Consider the following 21,497-nt stretch of genomic DNA (forward strand, 5'->3'; position numbering starts at 1 on the left):
GCAACTGAAAAATGTGGTGTTGAGACAGCCTATCAAAGGCAGCTGAAAGTGGTTCCTCCTTGAGTGGGCAGATATAGATTGGAATAAAAACTGTAAAAGCAACACATTTGGCATCACTTGAAAAACTTTCAATTTAAATAGAGAAATCTGAATGAAATGTTTTCAAGTGATGGCAAATGTTTCACTTTTTCATTTTTTATTTTAATCTATATTGGCTGACTGGTAAGAAGCTTGTTTCCCAACCACATTGTTCTGCATTCAGTCCCACTGTATGGTACCTTGGGCAAGTGTCTTCTACTATAGCCTTGGGTCAACCAAAAAGACTTATGAGTGGATTTGGTATATAAAAACTGAAAGAAGCCTGTCATGTATGTATATATATATATATATATATATATATATATATATGTACATAAATATATATAAGGGCATGATTATGTAGGTAAGAAGAAAGTACGGAATGAACTTATTAGCATACAACTGCATGACTCTGAAAAATGGTAATGAGGTCCACCCATGGCATCTCTTTCTGCAGACATGGAGAAAAGTTGAAGGTCTGGCTATCTCTTCCCATAGAAAAAAAAGTTATACTATACATATATACAACAAGCTTCTTTCAGTTTCTGTCTACCAAATCCACTCACAACACATTGGTGAGCTCGAGGCTATAGTAGAAGACACTTGCCCAAGGTGCCACGCAGTGGAACTGAACCCAACACTATGTGGTTGGCAAGCAAGCTATTTACCACACAGCCACTCCTGCACCTATATATATATATATATATATATATATATATATATATATATGACAGGCTTCCATCAAGTTTCTATTGAATTCCACTTACAAGCTACTAGTCAGCCTGCAGTTATGGTGGAGATATTTTCCAAGGTGCCATGCAGTGGAGTCATACAGCAAATTTCTTAAACATACACCCATCCCTGTGGCTTGCAGTTCCTACGAATAATAGGCAGTGACTGATAAATGCAGGAGACTGACACTGGAAGGGAACTCATGGCATAACATAATACCAAAGAAGACAAAAAGAAGTAGTGGGTGTCATATTGCATGCAGTTTGTTGTGTATCATAAGTAAGATGGGAAAGGGGCAAGATCAGTGGTAATATAAGGTAATCTAATCCATTACTAGCATAATACTTAATAAGGAAACAGGCACTTAAAATGCCAACAACAATGATGACAAATACAATTAATTAAAGCTGAAAGAAAACATCACAAGTCTACCAATTCTTCTCTTTGTTTAGCATTCTTAACGATGCTTCATCAAATTCCTGACACCATCAAGAATTTTTAAAAAAACCTTTCTCGAGAACTTGGACGTGTACATATACATGTGTTTGTTTGTTTGTTTGTTTGTTTGTGTGTGTGTGTGTGTGTGTGTGTGTGTGTGTGTGTTTTCATACACACATACAATGTAGGATAACTTTTCATCTAAATGATTTAAATTGAAACATCATAGAAGAATTTTATAAATATATTACTTTATAAAATAATCTAAAATATAATATAAAAATACAATTTGCATTCAAAAATTTAACCTTAAAAATCCTAATGGAACTTTAGGAATTTCTACTTGTACCAATTTCATTTGTTATGTCCCTGTATTAGTTTCATTATCACAGATAGTTATTTCCATTATTAATAGTATAGCCTAAAATTTCTTCTGTCAAGAACTTGTTGAACAACAATAAAGAAAAAAATCATGATTGATTGTTGACAGGAAAAAAGAATTTTTCAAAATAATCTGCATACTATTGAAATTTAAAATTTGCATTTAATGCTTGAGTGTACCATGAATTTTGTGCCAAAATAGCCCATTGTAATGGAGAAAAGAAAATCAGAAAATAATAAAATGATTTCAATTATTTGGTTGCAAAACTGTAGTCAATGATGAAGAATATTCATGCATGTATGGAAGTGAATATATAGGCATGGCTCTGTGGTAAGAAGTTTGCTTTCCAACCATATGGTCCTGGATTCAGTTTCACTGTATGGCACCTTGGGCAAGTGTCTTCTACTACAGTGTCAGGCTGACCAAAGCCTTGTGAGTGGATTTAGTAGATGGACACTGAAAGAAGCCTGTCGTGTGTGTATATTGTGTGTGTGGCTTTGTGTTAATGTTTGTCTCCCACTACAGCTTGACAACCAATGTTAGTGTGTTTATGTCCTCATAGTTTAGCAGTTCAGCAAAAGAGACCTATAGAATAAGTACCAGGGTCAATTCACTTGAGTAAAATACTTCAAATCAATGCCACAGCATGGCCAGTCTACTGATTAAAACAAGTGAAAAAAGGGTGTATCTCTCTCTCTCTCTCTCTCTCTCTCTCTCTCTCTATATATATATATATATATATATATATATATATATATATATATATATCATAAGGTTTTTAAACTTTTAAATTTTCATATTCCTCTGGGAAAATTATTATATATATATATATATATATATATATATATATATATATATATATATATATATATATATCATCATCATCATTTAACGTCCATTGTCCATGCTGGCATGTCTTGGACGGTTTGACCAGGGTTGGCAAGCTAGACGGCTGCACCAGACTCCAGCCTCATTTGGTATGGTTTCTACAGCTGGATGCCTTTCCTAATGCCAACCACTCCAAGAGCATAATGGGTGCTTTTACATGCCATTTGTGTGACACTGGTATTTGCCACAACTGCAATTTTGTTCACCTTGGTGGGTCTTCTGAAGCATGACAAAATGCCAACGGTCTCAGTCATTGTTTCCCAGAGGCCCAATGCTTGAAAGGATCTTGGCCACTTTGCCTCTGTGAGGCCTAACGCTTGAAATATATATATGTTAAATGATGATAATAATGATGATGGGGCAATAAAAAGGAAGCAGTATTGGTTGTTGATGGTGGTGGCTTCATTTCAAAGACAATTGGTAAGAGTGGTAGTGATGAATACATAAGAAGAATGGTATGGTACTGTCAATGATGGAGGTATATTTTGCAATAGTGAAACAGTGGTTGTGGTGATGGTGATAATTAAATTATGAAGCAGTATGAAAAATGGTATTTGTAGGGAGGATGAGTAAATTAGGGGACAATGAATAGAAGTGGAAGGAATAAAGATGGTGACGCTATTTGAGCGAGTTCGAATGGCTGTGGCAGTAGTGGTGTCTATATTGAAGATCAGAAGAATGGTAGTAATAGGTCTAAGGGAAGGTAAGGGGACAAGGGTGAGGGTAGGGCAAGAGAGAAAAACAGATACACACACACACACATTAAAGGGAAAAGACCCCCTTCGGTAATGGATGAGCCTGGCATTGCACGTAGAAATTTATCCTCCGAGGCACAAGTTCAGGTAAGCTTGTTTATGGAAGACTAGCAGTTGCTCATGCATACCAGATTCCTCTCTCCATGCCACCATTGTTATCGAAGGGAAAGGCAAAGGCCAATAAAGCTTGGCACCAGTGATGTCGCAACTCACTTCTACAGTTGAGTGAACTGGAGCAATGTCAAATAAACTGACTTGCTCAAGAACACAACATGCAACCTGGTCCAGGAATTGAACTCACTCCCTCATGACTGTGGACCCAACATTCAACCCACTAAGTCACGTATGTGTGTGTGTGTAAATATATATGTATGTATGTATATGTGTATGTGTGTATAAATTACCTGTAAATTTGGATTTTTATCCCTTATATTATTGTTATATTTATATTTATATATTTTAAAAATAACGTCGACCACTAACGTGGACAATTAAATATATATTTATATAGTTATGGTATATTCTGTTAAGTACGCAGTAGAGTACAGTCTAAAGCTCATCCACCTTCAGATTCCACCCTTTGCTATCCACGAGTAGTATTATATGTACTTCCAGGTTTGCATTTGGGCTTCTGTCGTGTGTGAATAGATAACTGAAAAAATTGGAGTCAACAAGAAGGAGTATTGTTGGACATCTAATTTTAATCACTACAATTGATTCCAAGCAATGTAGTTCTCCAGGTGTGCAGATACTTGATTATGCAACCGTTTCCCTGCATTTTCAATTATATATATATATATATATATATATATATATAGGCATTCTGTTAAAGGCTTTCTCCAAGTCGACAAGGAATGGTGATTTACTTTTGATTAAAATATCTGCCTTGCAACTGTCTCCCTAGGAAGAGTACTTTTGTGGGTACCTCTGCCAGGAATGAAGCCAAACTACATCTTATCTTGGGTGACTCACTCACACTTCTGAATCACTTCTGCTATACATGTATGTATATATCATCATGGGTCAGATGAAATATTTTTGAGATAAACTCTTGAATCAGATACCCATCCTATTGCCAACCCTCACCTGTATCCAAAGCAAGGTAATATTGTAACATGAAAATCAGGAAATGACCAACTTGCTTCTTTGTCAGTGATGCTCTATTCCAATCATCATATATATATATGCTTGCCCATGACAACACCCATCAAAATGACGGCAGTGTCAGTCTAAAACATTCATCCTCCACCACATCCAGCACATTGTTTCTCAGGGTAGCAGATGTGACTGACTAGACCACTTTGAAATAGGAAGAACTTGTAGCACTGCAGGCATTTGAACAACGGATGCAGGGAGTTGATGATGATGATGTCTCCTCCTCTCTTCATGCAGTCTTCTCCTCTCTTCATGCAGTCTCCTGCATTTGGTTCTGAGAGACTGAAGATATTTTGGAGCTATCTGATTTGGAACACTTCCAGTTGTTTGATCTGACACCGGTAAAGGGTCTAGCACTCAGACTTATACAGGAGGATGAATACACTAGCAACTCAAGAAATGGAGATTTTTGTGCTTGCTCTAAGGGCTTCTTGCAGTTTCCATCAACCAAATCCACTCACACAGTTTTGGCTGGCCTAGGACAATAATAGAAGACACTTACCGAAGATGCTGCACAAGGAAATTGAGCACAAGACCATAAGGCTTGGAAGTAATTTTCCCAACCACACACCCATGCCTGTGCCTCTCTCTCTCTCTCTCTCTCTCTCTCTATATATATATATATATATATATATATACACACACACACACACACAGAGACATATGTAGTCATACATGCGTACATATCTACACCTTCATATGCTTATATGTATATGCATTTATGAATGTATGCGTATGAGTATGTATACACATATTTACAGGAAGAGAGAGATGAGTAATGTCTTAAAACAGGAAATGCACACACTCTTCCACACCTAATATGCATAAGGCTTTTTTCTTTTTTAATGGTCAGAATCCTTGGCATGCCTGCATGGATAATTTGTGTATGTGTGCAAAGAAATATCCTGACAGCAAAAAAATATGCCATGGGAGACATTGATGCATAAAAGCCATTTTTGTTTGCTGTCAGAAAGTTATTTGTTATGAATGAAAGATTAAAAAATTTGACAAACTGAAGCCGAGGTAAATTTTGCCTAATAAGAAATTATGAGGTGTCTTGCCATATGTTTTATCATTTCTAATGTGTTGTGAGAGATTTTAGTGGAAAAACTAAAACCTTACATAAATTATCAATTCCACATCTCAGTAGCAGAGTTAATGCTTTTCACTTAGAAATTGCAATGACTTGTATAGTTATTTTCCTTCTCTGTGTTTTGCTTTTGTTTTGTTTGTTTTATTTCTTCCTATTTTGAAAGAAATTGACACTCCACTGCAAGGCAAAAGACATCTTTGAATTATTAAGATGTGTAGAATTAATTAAAATATAATCTTAAGCAGGTGCTACAATTATAATTGCATAAAATCTTTAATGCCATCTCAGGTTAAAAATAAAGAAGTTAAAAACAATAACAACAAAAATAAGAAAAGAACTTAAAGGAATTTTCCATGAAAAGGGCTTGTTTGAACTTTGCCTAAATTTACAAGTCTTTAAATCATCACTTTTTAAGAAACCAAGCAATGAGTAGAAAAATAGCAAGCTTCTGGAAATGTTCCTTTTAGAATTTATTATTTTTTTTTTTATTCTATGATTAAAATGAATTATAGATTTAACTTTTTCGTTTATTGCTTTGCTTTTTAGTAATTAGAGTATTTTTTTAAATTCTCATGCAATACTAAATAAGATTATGAAAATTGTATGGAATTTCTTTTTTATTTTTCTTCATTGTTGTTATTTTAATTCTTTTTCTTCAATTTATGAAGTTATTAACTGATTTATTTATATATATACATTTGTTTTTCTTGAAATTTAATTGCTTCTGGGTGTTTTTCAATTATATAAAAAAAATTAAAATAAAATAAATAAAAATTAATTTTAATTTAGATATATGAGTTTTAGAATTATCAAATTATTGAACGTAAAAACTAATTTGTGTTCAAACAGTACAATAACGTATACATTAGATTTCAAAATCAAGATTTTTCTAACATTTCAATTGGTACTATTGATTATACAATGTGTTAATTAAAGTTTGTTCTTTCCTAATTGCAAAATGCATTAATTAATATATAGTATTAAGGATATTAAGGACTGTACAATGTGTCTTTGCCTGTGGTTAGATATATATATATATATATATATATATATATTATATATATGGAATGTAAGTGACTAAGAAATGAGCTTGGTTTCTGTAATGAAAACTTGACTACAAAGTACGCAGATAAAATGACACCTATTTGTGGCTGTTAAGATTAGAAGACAAAATGACACCTATGTTAGGAGTAGTCTCCCCTACTAGCATAAGCAAAAATGAAATTATTCATCATTGATTAATATTGTTTTTTTAATCCCCCTTCACATATAATTACTTCTAGTTAACTTTTTAATGCTTTCCTGTATAAAACATATTGACAGTAACTTAACATTTGATACAAAGCTGACAGCACAACGATATGATGCTGACAGCACAAAGTATGAGAAATTAAAAATTGTCTAACAGACTAACCAGTTGTGATATACAGCTTTAAGCAATATACTACACAAAATGCCTTGTGGCTTTTGTTATAGCTCTGAGTTCAAATCCTGACAAGGTCAACTACACTTTTGTCTTTTCTAGTTTGAGAAAATAAAGTGCCAGTTCAGAATGGTAGATTGACACAGCTATTAAACTCTCAGACAAGGCACTTGGCAGTATTAGTTTCCATTGTGTTCTAAGTTCTTGGGGGAAAAAACTTAATCTACTTCTTACTTAAAAACCACCTCCTGAATGAAGTTCACTCTGTTGAGTTATGCCTCTGGTTTAATAACTTTATCCTTATTTTCCAGTAGCCTTGGAGACCCTGAAAAAATAGCGAGTCATTGGTGCTGTCCTTCTCTTCTTGACTGAACAGTAAAAAAAAGTGTGGTAAGATGACCAGATATAAAATTATTGCATATAAGTTAAATATTGTCAACAAAATCTATGAAGTTTTTTTTCTTTTTTGTTATTAATTGGTCAAAAAGAGGTCGGGGGTAGTCTCACTCATGGTTTTTGTTGGCCAACCACTCCCATGATGATGAAACTAAGGTAGCAGACATTCAGTTTGAACTTATATAAAAGAATTGATGTGCAAGTGTGTGGCTTAGTGGTTAGGGTACTTGGCTCACAATCATAGAAGTTTATATGTTTGATACTCGGTGGCGCATCATCCTTGAGCAAGACACTTTATTTTGCATTATTCCAGTCTGCTCAACTAGTAAAAATGAGTAATACTGGTATTTCAAAGGGCCAACCTTGTCACATTCTGTGTCACACTGAATCTCTCTGAAAATTACCTTATGCATGTCTGTGGTGTACTCAGCCACTGACACATTAATTTTACAAGCAGGCTGTTCTGTTGACAGGATCAACTGGCACCCTCATTGTCATAACTGACTAGGTGCCCTTAGAAAAAAAAATACAAAAAAAAGGAGATTGAAAAACATGTAGGTAAGAACAAGCTAACAAAGGAACCTGTACATGGTCTTCTAATATAATTTTTATCATTCTCAAGTAGCAAAATATATATATCAACCTCTGAACATGACAGATACTTTCTTTTATTGGTCCTGAAAATGTGAAAGGCATTACAATTTGAACTCAGAAAATAGAGGGCCTGAGGAGGACCATGAGAGCAGTATTCAAGTCATGGTTCCATCAGTCCTTTCACCACCAAACTGCAGGCTTAATAAACAAGAAAGAATAGATAAATGGGTGTGATCTATGATATTTGAATAGTAGCAGTAGTTGACAACAGCAGCAGCAATTTTCCAAATATGTGGGTAGTAACTGAATGTGGTCACACTAGAGTTTTTCAGAAGTTCACAGCAATATATAAGGTCAGAGGGATTTTTTCTTTATTTTTTTTCACAGGAAGGGGAGAGTGTGTCTACCAATCTGGAGATAATACTGGTAGAGATGAAAAATTTTACTGACACCACCCTTACCAAAAATATGAAAAGCAAATTCAGTCGATCACACAGGGATTTTAAACTCAGATATGCTGTTTCTTCTTTTTGTCTCTTCTACCTTTAATGTAACGGGTTCTGCTCTACTGAACTAGCACGTTATAAAACATTCCCATCAAGCTCAACCATCCCAATATGTCTACTTCATATCTCATCATTCCTATCTCAAACCCTCTTTCTTAACACTTTCCTTTAAGATCAAATGCATTCCAGCTTTGATCAACCAACTTTTTTCTCAGACATAAGGCATATAGTACTATATTACCTAATGTATCTTCTTTTACGAGACAGCAGGATTTTATCTGACCACAAAATGCCCTTTTTTCTTCAATGGTCTTGTTTGACATAAGGGGCTAAGTTCATAGTCTTTGCTTGCCCCACTCACCAGACCAGTGACTGATGTGGTAGACATTTTTCTTAAAGAACTGCAATTAGAAGGCAGCAGCAAAAACATGGACAGAGTAGGATGTCTAGAAGGCTGACAACTGAGAAAAGAAATACTTGGTGAAGAAGCCAATGTAAGGCCTGGTGGGTAAGGCACAACATGGATGACAAGAAGAGAAGAGATGAGTGAGTGAGTGAGGAGTGCTTGAATAGAGATGATATAAAATCTGTGAACTCTGAAGGGCGGAAACCACTGTACTAGTGGTATAAAGGACAGAATGAGGAGACAACCCACCATTGTCTTTGAAATAAAAGGTCTTCAACAGAGAATTAAAAATGGGTCACAGAATCAACTTGCCTCTTGAATTAAACCTATTTTTGGTTTTGTTTACTCAGACAAGCAAGATCGAGTTGACCAATGTACCTTGCTCTGCTCATGAGCATAACACAACATAGGCTGTGGTAAGATTTGAATTTATGCCCATGCGATCAGTAGTCCCAGCACTTTAACCCAATTATCACTGAGCCTTAACAGTTGCATAACAGTATTTCATCATCATCATCATCATCATTTAACATCCGTTTTTCCATGCTGGCATGGGTTGGCTGGTTTGACTGAAAACTAGTAAGTTGGAGAGCTGCACTAAGTTTCGATCTGATTTGACATGGCTTCTACAGCTGGATGTTCTTCCTAACGCCAACCACTCCAAGAGTGTAGTGGGTGCTTTTTTACATGCCAGCGGCACAGGTGCCACTAACGAAACACCAACATTGGCCACAACTATAATCTCACTTGGTTTGACAAGTCTTCTGAGGTACAATATAATGCCAAAGGCTTCGGTCACTTGTCACTGCCTCCATGAAAAATACACAGAAGTTGGATAAATATGAATTCTCCAGCAGACAGTCACAGACAGAAATCCGCATCAGTGAGTAAGGCGGCGAGCTGGCAGAAACATTAGCACGCTGGGCGAAATGCTTAGCAGTATTTTGTCAGCCGTTACGTTCTGAGTTCAATTCCGCTGAGGTCGACTTTGCCTTTCATCCTTTCGGGGTTGATAAATTAAATACCAGTTACACACTGGGGTCGATGTAATTGACTTAATCTGTTTGTCTGTCCTTGTTTGTCCCCTCTGTGTGTAGCCCTTTGTGGGCAGTAAAGAAATAAGAAATCACCATCAGTTTCCTAGAATTCAAAATTTTACAATATAAAAATTGCACTTACCATATACAGTGAGTTTTGCAGTTTTACTTTCTCGCTCTCCAGCTTTATTTACAGCAACACAGGTATAATCTCCTGCATCAGACTTTTCTACAGAAGACAATATTAAATCACCCTCGTCCTCCATCGTTATACGGCTATCTGTTGTAAGACTACTTGTATCCTTCCGCCAAATCACATGAGGTGGTGGTTCACCTCGAGGTGGACGACATTTCAAAATTGCAGTATCTCCAATGGCAACCATTGTATCAACTGGACCTACTTTAAAATCATCTCGGAGATCTGAAATATAAAATAAGAAACCTTGTTAACTTTGCTTGGTTTTAGTTTGGTGTTGAAAATGAAAAACACAATTTTTTTCAGTACTCAATAAATAATTATAAAACGATGATGATGATGATGGTGCTGCTGCTACTGAATATACCAATGATGGTGGTGGTGGTGATTATGATGATGATGATGATGATGATGATGATGATACAGTAGTTCTATTTTGTCTTTTGTGTCTTGACCTGGTTCTTATAGTGTCTAATATCAGTTTACACAGTAAAATCTGAGCGGTTAATTCATTCACACAAGATCAGAAATATTCTAAACATGACCATCATGACTGTTATGCAGGTATCATGTATCTACTACTATGTTGTCCAATGTAAATCTTAAACTATCAGCTTAGCAGTTATTTCTAGTAGGTCAAGTGACTATATAGAGGCTTCCTTTCATGTTGAATGGTTTTTATTTTTGTATTCATTATGTTCCAAAGAAAAAAAAGTTCAGATGCTTCAGGCTTAATTGTTACAGAACACAAGCACACAAAGTATTACTTCTGTAATCTGCTATGTCGGTCATGTGGCACAAAAGTAATTTTTCAATGAACGGTACCTAGGTTCCAGTTTCAATTTCCACTCAAAAGAAATTCATTTCATCTAATAATACATTTTTCTTTTTTTTTTTGTTAGTGGTGATGGTGGTGGTGGTGGTGGTTGGGTGAAGGTATTGAGAAACCTCACAACGTTTTCATATCTTTTACTTTATAATTCTTAATAGGATAAGTATAAAGAAAAACACAGATATGGTTTCTTTTCCTCAGACACTAAAGCTTTATTATCATTATCATCACCACAGATGTTGGGGAACAACACCAGCACCACTCTTCTCATTGAACACCACCACAATCATCATCATCATCATCATCATCATCATCATCTGATGTTGTCAAAAATACAGCCACAATAATTATAATTACTGAAAGCATCCTTACTGCTATCACAAGTATAACAACAATAATAACAGTAATTCTTTTTATTTGCCACAGGAGCATTAAATGAAAGGGACATTACAAGTGCATGTGGAGTTACATAAAATATGAAAGGAAGAAAGGGACCAGAGGGGAATGAGGTAAAAAAATACATAATATTTGAGTATATCCATGATACAGTCCTCCTCATATAGGGGAACTATCAACTATAGCCAATCTAGGAGCCCCATGGATCACTCTGATCACTGAAATCACAAGCCCACACCCAACTGTTGGTCCTCAATTTACAGGCACATGCTTAGAGTAAGTCCATTCAGCCTAACCATTTTTTTGCTACAATCACTATTTATATATATATATATACGATGAGCTTTTTCAGTTTTTGTCAACTAAATCCACTCACAAGGCTTTGGGCAGCCTAGGATCCAGTAGAAGACACTTGTCCAAGGTGTCATGCAGTGGAACTGAACCCAGAACCTTGTGATTGGAAAGCAAGCTTCTTACCACACAGCCACACCTATGTCATCACATTGTTCCTGCTTGGGCAATGGTGACATTATGTTTCCATCTCCCATAAACAATATGTCCTGTAATTTTGTCAATTTCGATATGTGAACATACATGGAATAAAAATACCTTAGGAAACAAATAAGGGTTGGTGACAGGAAAACACCAAGTTGTCGAATACTGCCTCAATAAGTCTCACCTATGCTAGTAGACATGATGATGATGATGATGATAGTCTAACTGTACCCGTAACTTTTGCAGGCCCTCAGACACTGATGAGCTTGATTTGACTAATGTTGAGACTGAACATTTGTAGAAAAAAAAAAACATGGAGTCAGAAGGAAGTCAGGGACTGGTCTGGTCAAAATGCTTACGACAGAAATAACCTTGCTAAAGGTACCCAGCAATGTACTTATTTAAACATCTAGACCACCGTCAGAGAAAATAAATAAGTCTTCCAAATGATTGTAATGATTACTGAACAAAAAGTGACAAAGCACATTGAGAAATACGTCTACACACATCATTACAAAGCAACAATTTCTTTTAGATATTGGTGACTATAATAGTTTGTTGTACAGAATACATTCAACTACTGTCTGCATATATAAAGATGTAGGTAAAGAAATATATTTACAAGCAACACAATTTCTTTCAGATACTGAAAGCTATAATTGATATTTGACAATGACCATCAAGAAAAAAAATTCGTTTAGTGTTATTTACTCACATCTTTAGCTGATAATAGATAAAAAAGAAAATTCTTGATATGACATAGAATATAAATGGAGTGCATTTCGTGCATAACCATATTTGTTTTAAATATTTCCTGCATAATTTCCATCAAGAGATTTTATTTAAAATCCTATGCTTGATGAATATTGTTTATATTTTGACACATATTCAGTCTTGTTAGTTATTAAAATTCATGTATAGTTGTCAGTAAGTCTTTTGTCATACATCTGTGATCTGCACATTGAGTCCAGTTGTGAGTCCTTAATATTGTTTTTGCTGTAGTTTAATATTTTAGTGCATTTTAAAAAATTTTCAGAGATAATTATACCAAACTATAAAAATATTTTAATCACATTATAAAATATAATAAGAGAGGAAATGCACAAATGTGTTATCCTTACTGCAACATTATAATGTGCGTGTGCAGAAGGATTTTGAATGGAATACATTAAGTGGTGGGTTTCAGCTTGTACCTCATAATACTAATTACTATGATACATTGTTTAAATAATGAATTAGCAAACCATTAAGCTTATTTGCTTTATTTATAACATTTCCCCTTGACCACACAATGCAGCATTCTACCTATGTGGTAGTAAAAGACAGACAACACTGGTTTATAGAACTGGGTGTATTAAACCTTTTGATTACTAATGAAAATCTAATTAGGAAGTATCAATAATTAATGGGTCTTCAAGTAGATGAGCAGAGGAAGCAATAAATTACTTTAAAAGACATAGAGGGATATAAGTGATACACATATAGATGCATGCTCAGACACACACCGTCACGTAAGCAGGAGCGAATGTAGTGTTGTATGATAAGATTAGAGGCTAATAGATAATGGTTGCTAGAAAGGGAGCAGTTAATAGGGAGTAGAGCTAAGAAGGGGACCTAGCAAATCCTGGATTGAGTTTGTTTGATTGAAGGAAGTACCATATCAAAGATATTAAAGGGGACAATGTGTGTAGGAGGGAAGGAGTGGGAGATTAATATGTATACAAAATTGTATACATATACAAATAAATATCTATCTCCATTTAAATGTGGATTTTCTGTTAGAACAAACTATACTGCAGTAGTTACCATGAGAGACACTCTCATATTGACTTTTAGTGTAAAATACATACTTATTTATATTGCTTGTGGGGAGATAAATCCTTGCCATTTCCAGCACCGAGACCACCAGATCATATGATTTCAACCTTCTTTGGACTTGTCAATGATGGACACTCAACTGCTAGAGATAACAGTGATTCATGTTCCCGCCAGCGATATATAAAATAATATTGCCAGAATAGGTACTGGCATTGTGATCAGCCTGTGAGCTTGTAAATACTGTCTCTGTTGCTAATGAATATTTTTTAACAAATAATTATGTACAAACTTACATAGGTATATATATATGGAAGCACATACAAACATACAAATTAGAATAGTCATTACAAAGTTGGACAAAATGTATTGCAGTATTCATTGCAGAGCTTAAATCTTACTCAAGTCAAATTTGCATTTGGGGTTAATAAAATACCATTCCAGTACTGGAGTCAACTCTTATTCATCTTTCACTTCCCTCTTCTCCATGGAAGAAATCAGCTGTGGTCTGCAGCTTGAGCAAGTGTTTTCTATAGTCATGGGGTAACCTAAACACATAAATGTATGAAAGCCTGATAGATAGACTGTATTGGCCCCCACTTGGTCAAAGCATTCTGAGTAGGACTTTAGAGTGACAAAAACTCCCTCATTCTCCACACAAGAATCTCAAAAGACCTGTCATTGGGACAAAGCTTCTTCTGAGGTTGAAGCAAACAAATACAAAGACACAACTGGTTCAAGCCCTCCGTGTAGAACAATGAGTGTATCTTCTACTGCAATACTGCAATTTAGGTTTAAGTAATGCCTTGTGAGTGCAATTTGGATGACAGAAACTATGTAGCAGCCTCTTTCTCTTTCTCTCTCACACACACACACACATTTACATGTTAGAGAACTCAGTTAGGAAGTAGATTAGATTTGTGGGATTCTTGTCTGGCTGATTTAGCTGTCTCAACTATTGGGCTCTCATGCGGCTATTTTCTTTACTTTTATTATTTTTAACAACTCAATCAGTGAAACACTGTTTTTGCAATTGTCCTTGTGATGTTTGCCTCATCCTTTGCTCTGATAGCAAATAAAAGAAAAGCTGGCAGAATAATTAACATGTCAAGAAAATGCTTATCACCAGTTCTGAGTTCAAATTCTGCCAAGGTCAACTTTGCCTTTCATCCTTTTGGGGTCAATAAAATAAGCAACTGTTGAGCACTGGGGTTGATGTAATCGACTAAGCCCACCCACTCCAAAATTGCTGGCCTTGTGCCAAAATTTGAAACCATTATTATTGTTGTTGTTGTGACAGATGAAAGATAAGAGGAAAGACACCGAGAAAGAGGAGAATGTGAAATGACAACCTCAGGTCTGGAGAGTAACATATAAGTGAGAAAACAAGCAAGGGTAGATAGGGGGGCAGAAAGCCATTGAAATGCAGGGATGGGGGTAATGAAGACTTCTTTCCCCTTAAAACTAATGCTATACTTTTTCTTTCTTGGATACCTTTTGATGGTTTCTGCTTTAAGGTATTCATTTACTACTGCTACAACTACTACTACAATTGCTGCTGCTGCTGCTATTACTAATACAATGAGGACAAATCCCAATATAACTGATGTCACCACTACTTATGCTGTTATTACTAATCCCTCACTGCTGTCGTTATAACTATTACTACTTTTATTGCAACCAACTATAACACTGCCACTATCATTAAAATTAGCAGCTGCTGCTGCTTCTACTACTACTACTACTACTACCATCATCATCATTTTCATCATCATAGTTGCTATAACCATTATGATGATAATAATAATGATAATAATAATAATAATAATAATAATTATTATTATTATTATTATTATTATTATTATTAGCATCGTTATCATTATTAAATACTGTCTCTAAAAAAATCATTCTAAACATCAAAATTTAGCAGGAAAATGATAATCAGCTTAATAAAACATTAAAAAAGCAAAAAAAAAAAAAAAGCAAGTTATATTGCAGCAACAACAACAATGGCAGTCTGTAGGATTTTGACCAAAAGTTAATGAGTTACCTCATTAATTTGACTGAAATTTAATGAAGTGATGCAATGATGGTTAGATTAAGTGATAACTATTGTATTTTTATGCTCAGTTGTTGTTAATTTGATAGTTGAAACCAATTTTAGATGGAAATGGGCACATCTAGTCAGAAGACAACATGGCTAAAATCAGTGTAGAAGATAAACACACTTTATCTATTATATCACATTTTTGGAAATTCTTTTATTTAATTTACTAATTTCAGTCATTACACTGTGGCAATGTTGGAATCTATATTAAAGGTTTTACACTCTATTATACTGACATCTCTACTTAGTTTGGTACTAATCTTCCTTATCTCTGTTTATCAAATGGCTGAGTTCATCTAATGTTACTTCTCTTAGCCCTTCAGCATTCATATTATTTGGTCAAAAGTAAGGTGTAGAGTTCACAGAATAGTTACCACACAGGGCTTAGCAAAATACTGCAACATTTCGTTTGTCTTCATGTTCTGAGTTCAAATTCCACCAAGAATGGCTTTGCCTTTCATCCTTTCAGGGTCAATAAAATAAGTACCAGTTGAGTACTGGGTTGCTATAACTGATGCAGCCCCTCCCCCAAACCTGCTGGCCTCGAGCCAAAATTTGAAACCAATATTTTGTCAAAAGTGTTGATTTTTTATTCACATAATCTTGAATTAATTCTGCATTATCTTGTAGGTATAAGATTTTTGATGAGGTAACTTAATTCTTTTACAATGATATTGTAGGATTGGTGTGATAAGCCAGATTTGGCCAGTTTGAACATAAAACAGGTGGAATATTTAAGCCAGTTATGGCTGACTTAAATGCTAAAGAGTCAAAGGAGTTAGTTCTTCTTGGTAAATTTAATGCTTTACAAGTATATGCACTACACAAATCTAAAAATTTTGATCAACTAAACTTACTCAAGTTACCTCCTATGGTTGCTGTTTTTAAACTTTAAATACCCTGGAGATAGTTTCTGTTTCTCAACTCACTATATTATATCTATGACACCCTATTGTATTTATATAAATGCACTTTTGAAATTACAAACAATAACATGGGCATACTTTCAAGCTTCAAATTATAAGTGTGTGTATATATATATATATATATATATATATATATATATAAGGACAGCTACGGCAGTGTGGTAAGAAATTTGCTTCCAACCATATAGTTCCAGATTCAGTCCCACTGCATGTCTGTGAGTCTGTGTTGGTCTCTCAGCCACTTCATGACAACCAGTGTTAAAAAATTGATCTTGGCAGAATTTCAACTCAGAACATAAAGACAAACGAAATACTGCTATTGCATTTTGTCCAACATGCTAACAATTCTGCCAGCTTGCCACCTTTGTTTTTGTCAACTACACAGTATAGTAGGGTCAGTTGAGCACCATCTATAAGAAAAACAACACCATGATGCAATTCACTCTGCCAGGAATTTGGAAACAATATGCTGTACTGCTTAGCATTTGCACTGGAAGCTCCAATACGAACATTTCAGTGTGTTTGAGAATCAATCTGAGAACAGTGTAATCTGAGGACATGTACCAAGGGTGATAAAAATCAAACATCCAGTCAACATCATGATGTTTGGAGTGATCACTAGTGATGGCGACATTATGCCTCCATTCCTTTTCCCACATGGCCTCAGGTTCAACATGGAGGCCTACATGTAATATACTGTAAAGAACAGTTACCCATGGTGCCATGCAGTTCAATTAAACCTAAAACTACATGGATGCATAAAGAACTTGCCAACCACACTTGTATGTCTGAATCTAATAATTTGAAGGGAACTCAGGAATAAATCTGTCACAGGTGGAAAGAAGAATGATGAGTTGTCAGCATGATGCTTTACATTATTGGCAGAGCTAAGGCAGATATAAGTAAAACCTGTGATGACAATAATAATGATAGTGTTATTGTTGTTGTGTAGTCCCTGGTCAGCCATGATTGGGCAACACCATGATTAGAGAAATTGTAAGAGCATCTTGTCTCTTTAGGGATTCTAGCACTATATTGTCCAGTTTTTTCCTAAAAGATGAAAGGTAAAGTTAGCCTTTCATCCTTTGTGAATCAATAAAATAAAACATGAAACTGTCCAACCCATGTCTATTTAGAAGCCATACAGTAAATAATGACTGTGATTGTCCATTGTAATCTAAAATGCAGTATGTCTGAAATAAGCAGGTAAAGGTTGGTGACAGGAAGTGTGGCCAGACAGAAAATCTATTTCAATAAAATTTTTCTGACCCATGCAAGCATAGAAAAGTGGATATTAAATTATGATAATGATGAGGATCACAGCTGGCACATTCTTTATTCATGTCAGCTCAATTATGAACTAACTTTTGGGTAAAACAATAACCACCACACATCTACTTACCAAAAGCAGGGATTTTTTCTTAGAAGCAAATATTTCAACTATGAATGCATCTGACTGATTCCACAATATTCCATATTAAGGAGGCCTGAAGTTGCCATACCTCCTGAGTTTTCACACCCCACAACATTCTCTGAATAATTCATTTTAAATAATTAGAATTTTGGGGTTGCTTTCTACCCGCTTTTGTCAAAAATTAGTAATTTAGAAAATGGTTCTTATCAGCAAGCATATAATTTTCATTAATTAAAATTTCTTGAGCTACATCAAGTATACAAGCACCTTTCATACCTAACATGTTTCAGTTATCAGTTTTCATAGAAGATATTAGCAACTATGATGAATACAGGCTATACTGCTATGTCCATGACGCCATGCTGTTTGCATTTTAACAAGTGATGACGACCAAATGACAAGCCACTTAATCAGAATTTGATGTCTGGTGGATGTCTGGAAGATAGCATTTGAAATTATGGAAGTGCAAAGCAATGCCTTTATCAAACCTTGCCCTGCATTTAGCAAATTCTCCTGGGAGTAAGTAAAAAACAAATAGGCTGGAACAAGCAAAACATATTGCTCCCCTATCTAACAGAGCAACAGAAAGGATTAGTGCATTAAGAAAAATGGATTTGGAAGGAAGATGCTGATGGAAAGTGGTGGTGGTGATGTTGGTAGTGGTGGTGATTCTGGATGTGTCTGAGCTGACTTGTGATGAAGGATAATCAAACCATGACTTTTTATCTTCGCTTACGATGCAGTGGACCCAGGGATACATTGTTCTCTTTGTAATATATGACTTCAGCTGCTGTTTCTAGCAGGTTGAGTGGCTACATAAAGGCTCAAATTGGTTGTTAATATTGATAGATGGTGATGGTGGCGATGATAGTGCTAGTTAATGGTGGTGGTGGTGGTGGTGGTGGAAAGGTTAGTGAAGCCTGGAATTCAATTAATACTTGACTTGAGGAAATCTATCATTGATTATTTTTCAGAACCAATAATTAAAACAGTATCTTATATGTATGTAGGGCAAATATATATAGAATTGTATACATGTAAGATGTATGTGTGAATGATGATTGCATATATGTGTAAAAGTGTGTGTGATATTTTTACAAGGAAAGGGTTGAATGTATTGAGGTGTACACATGTATATGTGCCCTGATATATATATATGTACACACACACACACACACACACACACACATTACACACACAATACATGTGTGTGTGTAACTTTCTCAACACAATATAAGAACAACAATCTGTGTGAAGGAATGAAGCAATAACAGAGGTTTTTATTCTCCCTCACAGATGCACGCACACTTAATCATCATTGTAGTTTATTGTCAGTCAATGTAGAAAAGATAGGGTGTAGTGGAGGTGGGCAGAGTGCAATAGAGCTTCTGGCTGGCTCTGATTGAAACCTTGTAATTTCTACAAGAAGTATGGTAAAGTGGTGTGAAGAATCTGCCACAAACTAATAAGGAAATACTCTCTTATACAATGTTTCACTCTATAGCCTTGTTATCTTCATCTTTGATTGTTATCTCTCCTAGTTTTCCGTTTCTTTCTTTCCATCCTACCATTTCAATCTGTTGCGTGGTGCATGCTTCTACAGTAAATCTCAACATCTACACTACAAAAATGATCTGAAGATTTCTCGAGTCATTTTCTTTTATTAAAAGAGGGTTTTATAATTCATGGAATGTTCCCTACTCCCTTCTCCTACATCATGTGTCACACTTTTGTTGTTGTTGTTGTTCAACCACTGCTCAGCTCTTATGGAAAAAAACCACGATCAAATGATCAAAGGTACTCCACTCACGATCAGTCCATTCTTTCACATAATATCTGTCTATCTATAAATAGATAGATTGATAGATAAATAGATAGGTAAGTAGATAGATAGATAGATAGATAGATAGATAGATTATACAGATAATATAAATTATCAGTTACATTCATTGTCAAATATGGTAATTTGAGAGAGGTATAACTACTATTTTTTGTAGGTCAAGCAACAACTGAGCGGTACTATTGTTGGTCTGAGCACAAGAGTGTTCAATAGCTTTATCAGATGCAACATATCTAGGACTTTGCATATTAATGCAATGTGTCCTTCCTTTTTGTTAAAATAGTAGCATGTGATCTGGGAGGAAATCTGGTTACTATTTCTAGAAAGTGAAGCAACCACGAAGAGGTACTGCAATTGGCTTAAATTTATTGACTTGGCACAGAAAATCAACTTTGGTTGGATATAAAATATAAATGTACAAAGACAAAACCATGTGCTGTAAACATATTTACTCTAATGTACTACCATTTTGCCAATACATCATTTCTGCAAACTTGTTTGATATGAGCCATCAAAAGATGGCCTATACCTGGTTGTTTTACTTGCTAGAAATGTCAGCCAAATATTTTTCATATCATATTCTAGAGTCTTGTAAAAAGAAGTATAATGTAGTTCTAAATTGAAAAAAAAAAGGATGATCGAAGTTAAAATGTCTCTGACCATAGGGCTGACTGGGGTAAAATGACAATAACTTGCTTAATATTACTAATTACTAAAGCGGTGAGCTGGCAGAAACGTTAGCATGCCGGGTGAAATGCTTAGCAGTATTTCTTCTGCCTTTACGTTTTGAGTTCAAATTCTGCTGCAGTCGACTTTGCCCTTCGTCCTTTCGGGGTCAATAAATTAAGTACCAGTTGCGTACTGGGGTTCGATCTAATTGACTGACTCCCTCCCCAAAAATTTCAGCCCTTGTGCCTAGAGTAGAAAAGAATATTACGCGTTACTTATTTATTAATTTATAATTTGTTTTATTTATTCATTGACTCTGAAAGGATGAAAAGTAGAGTCGACCTTGTTGGGATTTGAACTCAGAATGTAAAAGAATGTGACTAAATATTGAAGGAACTCTACTGAATCTGCTGACATCTATTACTGATAAAAATGATATTAGCTCTCCATTAATATAATTTTTCCTTTTCCATATCCTTGAATATACTTTTAGTCTTTTAATGTTTTAATCATAAAATATACTTTCTCTTATATAACTATCTAACTATCTTGTTATCGTGTGGATGGCCTCCCATACTAATTCAGTTTGTCAGTACTTCAAGTATTTTGATTAGCTAACTCTATCCACAAATGCATACACACTTGAATACACACCACTGACCATATAGTCACATTTAACTTCAAAGTAAACAGATCAGTCACCTCTGTCCATTTGCACATAAATGCGCAAACACACACACACACACACACACCAACAACTGGCCACATTCTCCTCTTCAACTTTAAAGGGCAGTACCAATAACCGTTGCAGCTCTATCATCCTCACATTCAAATAAAGAGTCAGCTGTTTTTCTCCAGCAATAAGTTCTACAAGGCTAAATATTGGAAATGCTTACATAAAAAAAAAGTAAATTCAATAAAAAT

General features: G+C 35.1%; 1 protein-coding gene across 36 annotated transcripts in view; it reads right to left on the minus strand.

The window, feature by feature from the left end:
- The window catches only part of LOC106876215 (roundabout homolog 2), a 1,018,579-nt gene that overhangs the window by 319,992 nt on the left and 677,090 nt on the right, over positions 1–21,497 (minus strand). For all 36 annotated transcript variants that reach the window (XM_089352294.1, XM_089352292.1, XM_089352320.1 and 33 more), the window contains exon 4: positions 10,026–10,304. In XM_089352294.1, the coding sequence (XP_089208420.1) occupies positions 10,026–10,304 (279 nt within the window). The remainder of the gene's footprint in view (positions 1–10,025; positions 10,305–21,497) is intronic.

Source organism: Octopus bimaculoides, chromosome 5 (genome assembly GCF_046866305.1).
Source record: "Octopus bimaculoides isolate indiv1 chromosome 5, ASM4686630v1, whole genome shotgun sequence".
NCBI lineage: Eukaryota > Metazoa > Mollusca > Cephalopoda > Octopoda > Octopodidae > Octopus > Octopus bimaculoides.